Below are 13325 nucleotides of genomic sequence, written 5' to 3'. Positions count from 1 at the left end.
TTGATTTCTAGTTGATTGTAGGAGAGCTTGCCCTGACTTTCCCCAGTTACTTAAGCCGGCAGGCGGCTCACTGTGTGTCCTTAGAGACCAGTGCTCTGCTCAGGCAGAGAATGTCTAGACGGTATTCATGACCCATCTGTCTGGCAAGGCTCAGCGGATGGCAAACTCTATTAGAACTGAAACCACTTTTCCTCCTCCTCCTCCTCCTCCTCCTCCTCCTCCTCCTCCTCCTCCTCCTCCTCCTCCTCCTCCTCCTCCTCCTCCCTTTCTCCCATGCCTTGTTCCCTTTACAAAGCAGGAATCTGACACTGGAAATTACTATCATTGTTGCAATTCTCAAAATAGCACCATCAGACTTTCATTAACATCCACGCTAGACTGCTAAATATTTAAAGAAGTGGATAAATTTCATCTGAAGGAGGACAGCCCTGTACACACGAAAGCAGCCACAGAATCAAAATGTAAATCTAAAAGGTCGTTTCTACCAGAGTGAATTCCGTGTCACAGCAGGAGGACACGAGGATGCCCATCAGATTAAACTTCCCTTCCCATTTCTCCTGTACCTTTTTCTTTGGAAAAGGCAGAACTGCTTGGTTCTAAACCCTGTATGTTTTTAATTGACCCGAAAACTGTCTTGGGGAAACAAAGACTGTGAACAAAAGGGGGTATGGAGTGGGACTCAGAGGCCAGTGTCTCCACACTTTCTGAGTCACCCCACCCCCAGCCCCCTACAAGCACATCAAATACCCAGGTAGAAGTTTGTTGCCAGTGGCAACCTACTTCACCTGGACCCAGCATAGTTCTTAATTCAGCCCAGAGACCCCACACATCCTGGCCCGACCCTTGCTTTAGATCCATTCTTGGTTTACTGTTACACACGCCTGTAACTCCTTTTCTATAGGTTCATTTTCTTTTTCTTACGTTGAAAGAGGGGACAGCGATCCCTGACCGACAATGCCCACTGTTTTATAGAGCAGCCTGGTACTGGCCTTGACCAAGGTAATCCACAGTTGGGCATTCGGTACGCAGAAACTTTAGAGTTCCTGTGGTAAACATGCTGGGATACAACACAGCGAACCAGAAGACCCTGCCCCATGCTCTCCACACTGGGCTCCACTCCCCTACAGGCGCACTGAAGAATGAAAAGAACAGAACATCAAGCAGGTCTACACTGAAAGCCCCTGCTTGGCAACGTCTTCTTGGCTAGGGGACAGTAATGACTGAAAAAGACTTGGCCCAGCAGGCTACCTCATCTTCACAGCTTGGCTTCTAATAAGGAAGGTCAAACAGAAAGGGAGCTGGCTCTCCTGGGTCACATAACAATACATGGGTAGCCAGAATCCAGGACAAGTCAGTATACCAATGATTCCTAATATGTGGGGGGCTGCTGGGTTCGTTCTTCTTATTTTTATTTTGAAAACTCAGTATGAAGTCAAGATAAATAAAAATCCACATATTGATTAAGCTTTATTAAATAAACAGTTGCCCTTGGAGCACTCTGTTCTTTGGCCCTTCAGGATAGGAGACTGTTTGATCTCTGCTCCATAAATCCTACAAATCCTCCAAGAACTGATTAGTAAATCCCCATCTTAGATCTTTTTGGTTTTTTGTTTTTAACGCTATCAAGAGGGGGGGAAACACAGGCAAAAAATAAAAACACAGCTGAATTCAATCTTCCAGCCGCAGCAGTGGGTTCTAGATATGGGTCTGAAGCAATTACCTAATCTCGCCAAGCATGGCATTCCTATGAATGCCTTCTAGGATCCTCGTAGGAGATACGATGGAGATGACGTGTGCCAACAGCTGCCCTCAGCGAACGGAGCATTCCCTGTCACTTCACATCACGGGGAAGCTGCAGACCTTCAGAGAGCGGGTTGAATATTTGCCATGTGCCGGGCTTTACTCTGATTGATTGATCTGCACTGTTTCATTAGATCTTCAAAGCTTCCTTCTGAGGGCAATATTCTAATCCTCATTTCATAAAGGATAGAATCAAGGTACAAGAAAGTCATCAGCTGTCTTAAGGCCATGGTCAATGACAACTCTACAGCTGGAACCCTAGCCTAGGGCTCTATGCTGAAGTACTGCCTGGGCCCTGAGTCATTATTTAAAATGATTATCACACTGTGCCTGTAGGAAAGGATTTTCTTTAAGAAATACACTGGCAGAAGAGAGGATCTGCTTGGTAGGACCATGTGGAAACCGAGGCTACAAACACTCACACACATATATGCACACTCCACACAGTCACACTTACATTCATCCACTCATGAACACACACAAGACTCCCATAATCATACACTGTAGACACAGTTGTATACATACTACAGAGATACATGCAGATACTACACACACCATATGTAGATACACACACACACACACACACACACACACACACACGCTTCTTTATGACCATTGAAAAACATTCCACATTTTTTTTCTGGGCATGAAATAGTCCTGTGTTTATAAGCATTTACATATTTAAAAAAAAACAAAAGATTTGTCCCTCAAGATTGCCTGGTTGAAGAGTCTTCTCCCATTAAAGCACAAATTCTACTATATTGTGAGTTCTATAAAAAGATTGCTGGTACCAGAACAGACCTATACTTTGGTTAGTTTGGTATCTATATAGTAACCAAATACACATTTAAGGACAGATAACTTTGCAAGGCTGGACCTTATATCATATTTACGTCATCTTATTATGTAGTTCTCCAAGACAGTATGGATATTTTCAACCCCAGTTCCTCTAGCTGTATAGCACGCCATGCAAACAGCAGCCTTGTCTGCCTCTGATCAGACTCAAATGTTCTAAAGTAATTTATATACTAACTCAGCAAATACACATAGGACCACGCCCTCTATACCATGAGATATACTAGATTAAGCTAGGGCTCCAGCAGAAACCTTATAGGCCTGGTACTCTGAAGGTATACAATAGTACATTGGGTAGCAGCCGAGAGAAGATACCATCCAAGTGTCGGTCAACATGCACAGTCAGCGCTCAGGTAGAAGCATCAAGCATACAAAGTGATAAGCACAGATCCTCTGCTCTAAGAATGTAATATCTTTCGAGAATTGAACCTGTGAGTGTATTAACAGATGCTATCTTAAAAGGGCACAAAGTGCTTACTCCAGATAGGAGAACATATTTCTGGTTATGGGGTAGGGTCAGAAAAGAATGGGCCACTAAACGAACTAGCAGACAATGCCCTAAGTCAGACAGTAGAAACACCAGGGCTGGTCTAGGGGTGAGAAAGTAATGTGCAGCCGGGTGCCAGACACACAGAGTCTGTGGGTCTTATAAAGAGGCCTTACAAGTGGTTGCAAACATCAGTCTTGGCTGTGGATAAGGACAAAGGAATGGCCATAACCCTATGACATTGTCTGGAGAAACCTAGGGCAAGGTAGTGTGTGGGATAGCCAGGTAGCGTGTGGAATAGCCAAGACTGACAGCAGTATAAACAAACAAACAAACAAACAGACTGTGATCCCAGGGAACAAAGAGCTTTAAAGAGAGACTGAACACTTTTATCAACTGTGGAGAGATGGCTGGCCAAAAACAAAAGAAGAGAAAGAAAGAAAGAAAGAAAGAAAGAAAGAAAGAAAGAAAGAAAGAAAGAAAGAAAGAAAGAAAGAAAGAAAGGAAAGAAAGAGAGAGAGAGAGAGAGAGAGAAACAAGAACTGTCTACTAGGTTGCAATGAGCGGGCGATACCAGCAGAAGCAGCTATGAGAGAGCTGTGGTCACAGGGCACTTGATCCAGGAAGTGAGTGGCAGGCAGGAGAACTGAGAAGAGTACTGAAAACTGAAGCAGGGTCTGAATAGGAAACTGTGAAGACTCCAGTGGCCTGGAAGCCTATAGAGGACAGAGCTCACCCATGATGAGGCAGCCATGGGCTTCTGGGGAGCTGAGAACAGGGTTTACCAGGTTTACCTGGGCCCAGCAGAAGGCAACGAGCTCAGAACCAACAGGCTCCAAGGAAACACAAATACCATAAATGTGAAGTTGCAGGGCAGGTGGTGGGAGACAGGTGAGGATGGGAGATCTGGGAGCTGGCTCCTAAGGGGGAGTAGGAAAGGCGACTGCAAAAGCTGGATGTGTGCAGCCCACACCCGATAACAATGAAAATATCGTTGGTTATAACTGAACAACAGAGAAATTGCTCATACTTAAATTAATCTAACCAGTGTGGCATATACCTCAGGGTGATTGATCATATTGTTGATATCAGCTTCTCTTCATAGATAATTAACAGAAGAAAACTACAGAAATAGTTTATGGCTGTTTTGAAGCCAATAACAGCACATAAAGAAGACCAGACACACAAGCCTGCTGATGAGAGACAACTGACCCCTATGGAGTCATATGCATAGGCACACAACATTCACAACTGACTCTCTCCAGATCACTCAGCGGAACTAGCAGAACCACAGGAATGGCAAGGAACAGACAAGCATAGTCACGAATACCATGGAGAAACAGAAAAGTCCACCTTGGGAAGTGTATAGAATGAACAGCCCAGATCTATGGGAGTCAAAGTTAGAGAGGGAAGGGAGAGAAGAAAAGGATTTGGAAGGGAATCTAGACAGAGCATCACCACTGCCACCACCATCTCCACTGCCACAGACACCACCACCACCACACACCACACACCCACACACATATACCACACACACACACACACACACACACACACCACCACCACCACACATACACACACCACACACACACACACACACACACACACACACACACACACATGCACACCACCACCACCACCACATTGGGACTTTGGATTCTAATTCAAACAAACTGTATACAGAACACATTAAAACACAATTTGAAATTAAAAGGTCAGGGTTGGGGTACTAGGGAAAGGAAGAGAGCCATCAGGAAGGGAGGCATGGAGATGGGGAAGGAGAGTAGGGCACAGGATCAACAAACACACCGTGTATTATGAAGCAGCTGTTGTCATGAAACCCATGACTTTACAGTGCTGACAAAACGATTAAGAGAACAGAAACCCAGGTACAAGTGAGACAAGCTTGCACACTCTATTGGGATATTTGATAAAATGAAGAACGGCGATAATTCTAGAAAAAACATATAGGTCTAGCAACTGTAAGCCCTGATCTTAGTAGCTTTTCTGTAGGGTCCAAAGTTCTCATGAATGAAGATACCTGAGAGCATAGAGTATACCAGATGGTAGTTTCCGCTTGGTGCCTGAAGACACTGGGGTGTCTCTGGGAGAACCCAGAGAAGAGAAAGCTGGTTTGGGAAGGAAAGCAGTTGGCTCCGGTTATCTCTTATTTTGTTATTACTGCAACTGAGCTGGGGTTAAGGGTGCTTTCAGAAAGAAGTTTAGAAGTTGAAATGCTGGCTTAATTGGGAACCCCCGGCTTTGGTTCATTTGATTGTGAGGTTGGTTTTATGAAGCCACCTATGGCGAGAGAAACAGCTCACGTCTCTGGTGGGGAGGGTAGCTGCTGTGATCCCCACTTTTCCCTGAGTTGGATCCTTCCGGTTAATTGGAAATTCCATTGGAGCTGAAAGTGAGAGATCCTTCCTGTTGACAGCCGGTACTTTTCAACTCCGGGCTTCCTCGGCAGGTCAGTGGTACAGACCCCTCAGTAGTGATTGCTTCAGACTGAGATGTGCAGCCCTCACCAAGCTGAATAGACCACAGTGTCTAGAAGGCTGTAGGAGCTCAGTTCGCCTCCACTGAGCTGCTATGACAGGATAGTGCACCAGGAAACTCCTAGTTAGATGGGACACTGAGGTGGCATGTGGCTGGTTTGCTGTGGAGAGCTCAGTACATCGAGACCACCTCACTTCAGGCTCTAGGACACAGCAGACCACATGCCAAAGTCCTATACAGCATCCCATGCTGGCTCCTCTCTGGCCCTAGCCCAGTTTCTAACTCTCTCTCCCAGTGCTCCCCAGCCCTCACTGTAGGGCCACCTTCTTGGGTCAGGCCGCCTTGTTTCTGTCCAGGATGACACCACCCTCACTGCTATTCCATGTTCCTGCTGGTTGAAGCCCTGACTGCCTCCTTCCAGAAGCCGTCATGATCAGTGAAAGCAGACTGATTCTGTTTTCACTTCTAAACCACACACAATGGGCCAATCATCCATCACTGCCGATGTTCACTTGTCATCTTTCTCCGTGCTTCCCTTCTGACTTTCAACACTAGATCCGTTTTCCTCATTCTTCCATAACGCCTAGTCCAGTGGCCAGAGAAGACATTACTAAACGTTTAATAACCCATCTCATCTGTACGTTTGAGTGCTCAGGTGTACTGCACTATTTCAGTAGAACAACCGAAGTAAAGACACGGAAAAGGCCGAGAGTTTGGTCTGTCTTCTCCCCCACTGAAAGGTGCGTCTGGAAACTGAGATAACTCCCTTGAGATAATCAATGCTAGTCTAGCCTTCCACATCTGTGCAAAACTCTATGGCTTCACAGACGAATAAACTAGCCTCAGTTGATAAGAATCTGGTAGCAGTTATCTGAGTAGAGAGGGGGCAGATGAAACCAGTTATGCCTGGACCTAGGTTCCAAAACCTACTGGAAGGAAAAGCTACAGAAAGGCGTTAAAGAGACCATTCACATGGCTGACCGCAAGCAACAGTGGGATTTTCTGTCTAGCCTTAATTCATGCTAAACATTATCACATGAGAAACAGAGATATCTGAGATGTCTAAACACTGGTGAATACCTGAGGCCAAGGGCAGAGGCAAAAAATTGATTTGGTTCGTCTGGATATCCAGAAGGTCCCACTTTGCTCCACTTTAAGTATCAAATGTCAGAATATTCAGCATTTTCTTTAAGGGAGCAGAGCAGGTCAAATGAGCCAACTCTTTCTAAATAGTATCAAAAGTAAGAGCTCCTAGGTATGTTTGGTTGTTGGTTTTGTTTTGTGTGTGTGCAGATGTGTGTGTGTGCATGCACATGTGTGCAAGTGCATGAGTGCCCATGTGTGTATGCTCATGTGGTGTTCACCACACAAGACAAGAATTCCTGTCGTATGTTAATTTCTTCCAGATGGGAAGGATGGTAAAACTTATTTATGGAGTTGGCCCTCTGCAAAAGGCACACTGGCCATCTCCTGAAATGCACCATAGATGGCCCAATAAAAGGTACGAGCTGCCCATTGAAATCACAAACAGAGAGACTCCAGGACACAGTACACAGATGTTGGGAGAAGCCAATTCTCATTTGCTCTGAGTTATGACGGGTCGGGAGGTTGCATACACACATTCCATATTAGATTATCCCCTCAGGAAAGAAGAACAGAAGCAACTACGACCTCTCTAGAAATATCTAATCCCTAAGAACAGACTAGCCAGCAACAAGGTCAGGGGAGCGTTCCTTACAGGACAAATGCCCTTCCCCCTCTGGTGCTTCAGGAGAGCAGCATACAGGTAGTCTCCCGCCAATCCACAGGCACCTTCACCTGACACTGTCCGTTCCTAGGGAATTTCTCCAGGAGACAAAGTCAGTAGGAAACACTGACTTCTGGGGATGCGCTCGTTCTTGGACACCTAGAAACATATGACATATTACATATGTGTGACACTGAAGAAAAGTCAGATAAAGCTATGGTGATTCAGTTCCCCAAGGGATGGATACTCGTGCAATATCTGAGGAAGAGGAGCAGGAATGGGGGGAGGAGGGGGAGAGGAAGAGGAGGGAGGGATGGGAGAGAAGACAACGAAGTCACGTAGTTCACACTTCCCATGTCTTCCATTCAATCTGTGTGCAATCTTACAGGTCAGGAACTACGTCCATTTCATAAATACCTAAATCTAAGCCTTATGGGGATTTAGTTCCGTTCTTATGCAAAAGCAACCTGCACAGCTGCCAAGAAAGTCCTAGGACCAGGATCCTCACCCCCCAGTCTACCTTGGAACAAGTTCGTATTCACCAAGCACTGAAGCCTTGGAAGGTTTGAAGTGAGTCACTTGGATCACCCATTTGCCCTGTAGTGCACGCAACAGTCATTCTTGTACCCTAATTGCTCAAACGTGGGCTCTGGGGCACAGATAGAGACAACCTAATGACTGCTAAGAAAGCTGTTAGTGGGACCCCAACGCTCCAGCAGTCTAGTTGGAAACAAAGACACTTATTCAAAGCACATTTAACCAGCCTGGTGATACAGGCCAGTAATCCTAGCTACTTGGGAGGTTGAGGCTACAAAGTTCAAGATCACCTGTTCAACACCAACCAGAACTACAGTTAAAGGCCGCATAGGAAGCTTTAGTAGCAAGACCATGCCTCAAAACAAAAGAGAACTGGGTGCGTAGCTCAGGGGTGGAGTGCTTGCCTGGAATGTGTAAGGTCCTAGATTTCGATTCCCAGCACAGTAGAGAAAGGAAGAAGAAGAAAAAACATTTTATGGTTTTGATGTGGGGCTCAAAAACACTTTTCCAGATTCATGTAAAAGGCAGAGACGAAGGTCCTGAGTGTTCTTAGTCTTCAGGCTTGCTGCCTGCTTCAGAGAGATAGTCCCCACCCAGCTCCCAATCCCTCTAGCACCCTCCACCCTATGTCCTCCTCCCTTCGCCAGCTGACAAATATATCAGACTATCCATAAGCAGAAAAAGAGAGGCTGGACAGGCTGGGCCACTCCATACAGCCAGTGGCATTATACAAATACTACCAAACACACATGACCGAAGGAAAACCCAAGTCCAGTGCTAAGGGCAATGCAGGGCCCACCCTGAGCTTTGAGAAGTGTCTTCTCAGCCTATAAAGACAGAACTTGAAAAGCAGTTGATATAAAGAAATTCGGGAGCTGGAGAGGTGGCTCAGGGGGTCAAGGGCTTACTGAGCAAGCAGGATCTGATTTGGGATTCCCAACATCCACATTAAAGGCAGATGTGACATCACGTTCACATCTGTAACCCCAGTGTTTGATCAGGGACTCCGGGGCTCACGAACCAATCAACATGGCAGGCTCGAGGCTCAGGGAAAGACACTGAAAAAGGATGAGTTGGAGAAGCAATTGAAGAAGACAGCCAGTGTCAACCTGGGGCCTTCCACACGTATGGCCTGTATGGATAAGTTACCCGCTTACACATGGGCAAGTACAAACGCAACAAGGAACACTCGTGTTTTAAAGCTGAAATAAAATTCAAAATGATAATACAAACAAAAATATCTTAAGAAAACAAACACAGAGACTCCTGGATTTGGCAAGCACAGACAGCAGGCTTAAAACTCACCAGAGCAGAGTTATTTTTACATTAGGGCTATACATAGTTTTCTCCTTAAAAGTAGTATAATGCAGTAGGGATATACTGCATATATATACTTTGGTCTTTGTTTTCTTAGGCCCTCTCCAAATTTACAGTAATTGCATCTTGCAGACTAATTCCCACACAAAATTTTAACTGAAGATTTATTTCATGTGCATGACTGTCTTGGCTGTCAGTATGTATTCTGTGTATATGCCTGGTGTCTATGGAGATCAGAAGGGGCGATCAGAACCCCTGAAACTGGAGTTAAAGACAATTGTCATTGGTGTGGGTGCTGGGAAGAGCAGGACCTCTACAAGAGTAGCAAGTGTTCTAAACCTCTGGAGCCATCTCCCCATCCCCTATTGCCAAGCATAATACCTCCAAATGATACCAGTACAGTTAGGAAGAAAGGCTGAGCGTATCCTGAAATGATCGACCTCCGTTGGGACCCCCGTGAAGAGGATTGCATCTCTTAGCCTCACATCACCACAACAAGTACTTTAGAACGAACAATCCGAATGATGAACTGGTTTATTCTGGTTCAGTTTTCAGAGGTTTACATCCATGGGCAGCTGGCTCCATTGCCGTTGGGGCTGTGCCAAGGCAGACATATTGGAAAGCAAAACTGTAGACCAAAAGTGCTCACATCATAGCAGCAAAAAAGCTAAGGGAGTTGGGCATGCTGGCTCACATCTATAATCTAGACATGTAGGATCCTGAGGCAGGAGGGCTGCTATGAGTTTGAGGCTAGCCTGGGCTACATAGTGGAAACCTGTCTCAAAACAATAACAATAAAAGAAGCCAAAAAAAGAGGAGAAGCCAGAGTCCCAACATCTCCTTAAGAATGGCAAAATAGCCCTAATGAGGCTCCAAGTCTGTAAGTTAACCACTTCACGATTGTACCATGCATGAGCTGGAGATCAAGCCTCCAATGCCAACCTGGGTCTTGGGGAAGCATTGGGGAAGTCTGAACACAGCAAGGCCAGCATCATAACCATTCTCCCTAGGTAGGCGGATATGAAGAGTGTCATCTTCAACCTGCTTCATTTGGTTCACTGGAAGTCAGATAACAATACACTACTCTTCTAACAGAACCGAGTAGTGTTTCTAACTTCATTTTCCCTCTTTCCTCATCATGATAATCATAGGACCCCCCCAAACCAGTGAATTTCAGATTTCTGATCTCACATTTTTCAAGTTTAAGATGCTATTCCAAGCTTCTGCTCTGGGAAATCCTACTTGGAAATACCTAACACGTTTTATTTCCATTTGGTATCTAATAGCAAACGTATGACCAGAACCTTCGAAAGTCTCATGTAAAGACCTGTCTTCGCTTATTTCAAAATATACACTTATGAACTTATACATTCAAAGAACTCTCTGAAGCTGTATGAAGAACACAGATGTATGGCTTCTTGGAATCAACTGGGGCTTCTAGAAATAACAGCAAAGACCCGCTACAAACCAAGGCTTTGGTGCCCACCTGCAGGAACACACACTGAGCTCTCTCTCTTACACCTGCTGTCCTCCATTTTGAAAGCAAACCTTGGTGAAAACGCACGTCTCTTTCCTTAACCAGAATGCGAGACATGTCCACCTTCCGTCTGCTTCAGAATACCACCAAGACACAATGCCACAAGGGTGAGTCAGAGGGACTTACAGTTGAAGATGCCTGGCGGTGGATGTTCAGTCACCAGGAGACAGTTCTCTTCGTCACTGTTGTCCCCACAGTCGTTCTGTTGGTTACAGACCAGAGAACCAAGATACAAGCATTTACCGCTGGTGCAGGTGAATTTGCACTCTGGAAAAGCACAAGACAAAGCATGAGGCAGTCAGTGCTCGCTTGGTGCTTACAAGTTGTTACCGCCATGGCTGCCCCACCCACCACCTCCCAGGTGCACGCCATGATGATTTGAGAACTGGGATTATCTGGAGGTCCCAGGAAACTGGACTCAGAAGGGCCATCTAGATGAGGCTGGTCTTGCTTTGCAACACAGCACTCTGAGGCCCGCCTGTGGCATAGTGCTACCCACAAATGAATACGCAGTTGCTCTTCCTTCCATTGCTTGCCCTACGAGAGTTATTCTGCTTCCCACACTCTAACAGCATGTATCTGATAAAATCAATATTTTATAATATAAAACAGGAACAGTCATGGGGCTCTATGACCTAGGAAGCATGGGTATGACAGATTAAAAATTAATACAGAGCCCACCCCCCACATTCCCGTTGGTTATACTGGACACAGGATATCTGACCTATACAAATCTGTATTTGAAAATAAAACCACTAAAGTGGGATTTTAGAAATAAAACTTCTTACCTGACAAAACCAAACAAACACAAGTTTGATTAACTATTAACTACCATTTTACAAATTTTCTTAGTTTGTAATAGGCACTTTCAAAAGGACTAGTCCTTCCCATTGCCTTGTTAAGAAATTCATAGGTATCTTAATGTCATGTGGTTGATACATAGTTATAAGTTATTCTGTTGTTACCAAAATGTAACGTTACTTTTGTATCAATATCCAAGGATCTATACCAATGTAACCAACTGTAACCTTAATTTGAATCCATACACAAAGATCTATAGTAAGGTGATCAAATAAACATCAATTTTGTTTCAATACACAAAGCTAATATAATTTTGTAAAAATATACAATAATTTTGTATCAATACACAAAGTTGTATGTAAGAATAGATTGAATAATTTACCCATTTCCTATTTTTTCTATGTTATTCCTATATCCCCTTTTGTCCATATTAAAAAATGAAAGATTTAAAAAAAAAAGAAATAAAACTTCTAAGTTAAACAATTTTAAGCAATTAAAGGAGATTTTTAATTGAAAGAAATTTAAGCAATTAAAAGAGATTATACATCAAAATATAATCAGTTGTATAAACACTCATGGATATCACCTTGGACTCTTAGGTAAACACAGAGATCAAGAGAAGGCACATGGGGTAAATGGCCAATAGAAGGCACTTCAGGAAGAGTCACAAGTTCCAGTGATGGCAACTGTCACAGTTACCTCAGTTGCCAACGCCTCTTCCTGTCTTAAGTAAGAGCAGTAGACCTGGATCAAGTGTCGAGTCATTTCAACTCCAAACTTTCCACTAAAATAAAATTCCAAATAAAAGACTGCACAGCCCGTCAATGTCTTCCCAGCTCTGCTAATCATGAACAGAGTTTCACTAGCTGAGACCATCTGAGAGGACAGCTACAATCTTCGAGAAAATAGTACCTGTCACAAAGAGTGGAAGTCAAAAGAATGTTTGTGAGCCTCTGTGAGAGGGGCACCATAATTTTTCCATTTGGTCACAATCTGAGAGGATATCGGAAAAAACACTCAGCCCCTGACCTTGTGCAAAATGACAGGGGAACAGAATCCAAGCGCATTCATTTCACAAGCTTTTCGTTGGCCACAGCACCTAAGTCAGAAACTCTGTGTGCTGAATGTGATCAGGTTCTGTTGTACAGATGTGGTTAGAGCTGAATGCTATCATCCCGCACGGTGCAAATATTAGAATCCAGATGTTTGAAATCTCATTTATGAAGTGACAACCTTTAGCTTAATGGAAAAAAGGAAATGTCGAGGGAAGAATTTATCTTCCTTACCAAAAGAAATATTGGACATCAGATGAACGCCAAGCACGGAAAGAACAAAGAAGCCTAACACAAGTGTTCTAGTGTTACCAAAAAGGCCAAACACGAACAGAAGAATCCGCAGTTGTTAGAGTTTAAAAGCTCTAAAGCCAGACCACCATCTTCAAGTTCACGAGGAGCCTTAAAACGGTGAGAAAATATAACTGCATGAGGTAGACTCATTTACTCCTATGGCCGGTACTCAATGACTTGTAGACGGGACAGGGAAGCATGAGGATGGCACACCAGGCAGGGTGGTACACGCCTGTTATCTCAGCACTTGGGAGAGTGAGGTGCAAGGATGTGGTCTAAAGCTAGGCTTGGCTACATAATTAGAATCTGTCATAGATAGATAGATAGATAGATAGATAGATAGATAGATAGATAGATAGATAGATAGATGATAGATAGATGATAGATAGATAGATGATA

At 44.2% G+C, this 13325-nt stretch overlaps 1 protein-coding gene across 19 annotated transcripts in view; it reads right to left on the bottom strand.

The window, feature by feature from the left end:
- Positions 1 to 13325, bottom strand: part of Ldlrad4 (low density lipoprotein receptor class A domain containing 4) — a 329078-nt gene that overhangs the window by 153133 nt on the left and 162620 nt on the right. For 16 of the 19 annotated variants that reach the window (XM_039097102.2, XM_039097106.2, XM_039097104.2 and 13 more), the window contains one exon: positions 10906 to 11046. The exons of 2 other annotated variants lie outside the window; for them this stretch is intronic. In XM_039097102.2, coding sequence (XP_038953030.1) covers positions 10906 to 11046 — 141 coding nt within the window. Of the gene's footprint in view, positions 1 to 10905; positions 11047 to 13325 lie in introns of those variants that run through there. One more of the 19 variants, XM_039097117.2, reaches the window with a different exon arrangement.

This window comes from Rattus norvegicus, chromosome 18 (genome assembly GCF_036323735.1).
Source record: "Rattus norvegicus strain BN/NHsdMcwi chromosome 18, GRCr8, whole genome shotgun sequence".
Classification (NCBI taxonomy): Eukaryota; Metazoa; Chordata; class Mammalia; order Rodentia; family Muridae; genus Rattus; species Rattus norvegicus.
The sequence above is the reverse complement of the archived record's forward strand: the minus strand, read 5'-3'. Positions and strand labels throughout refer to the sequence as shown.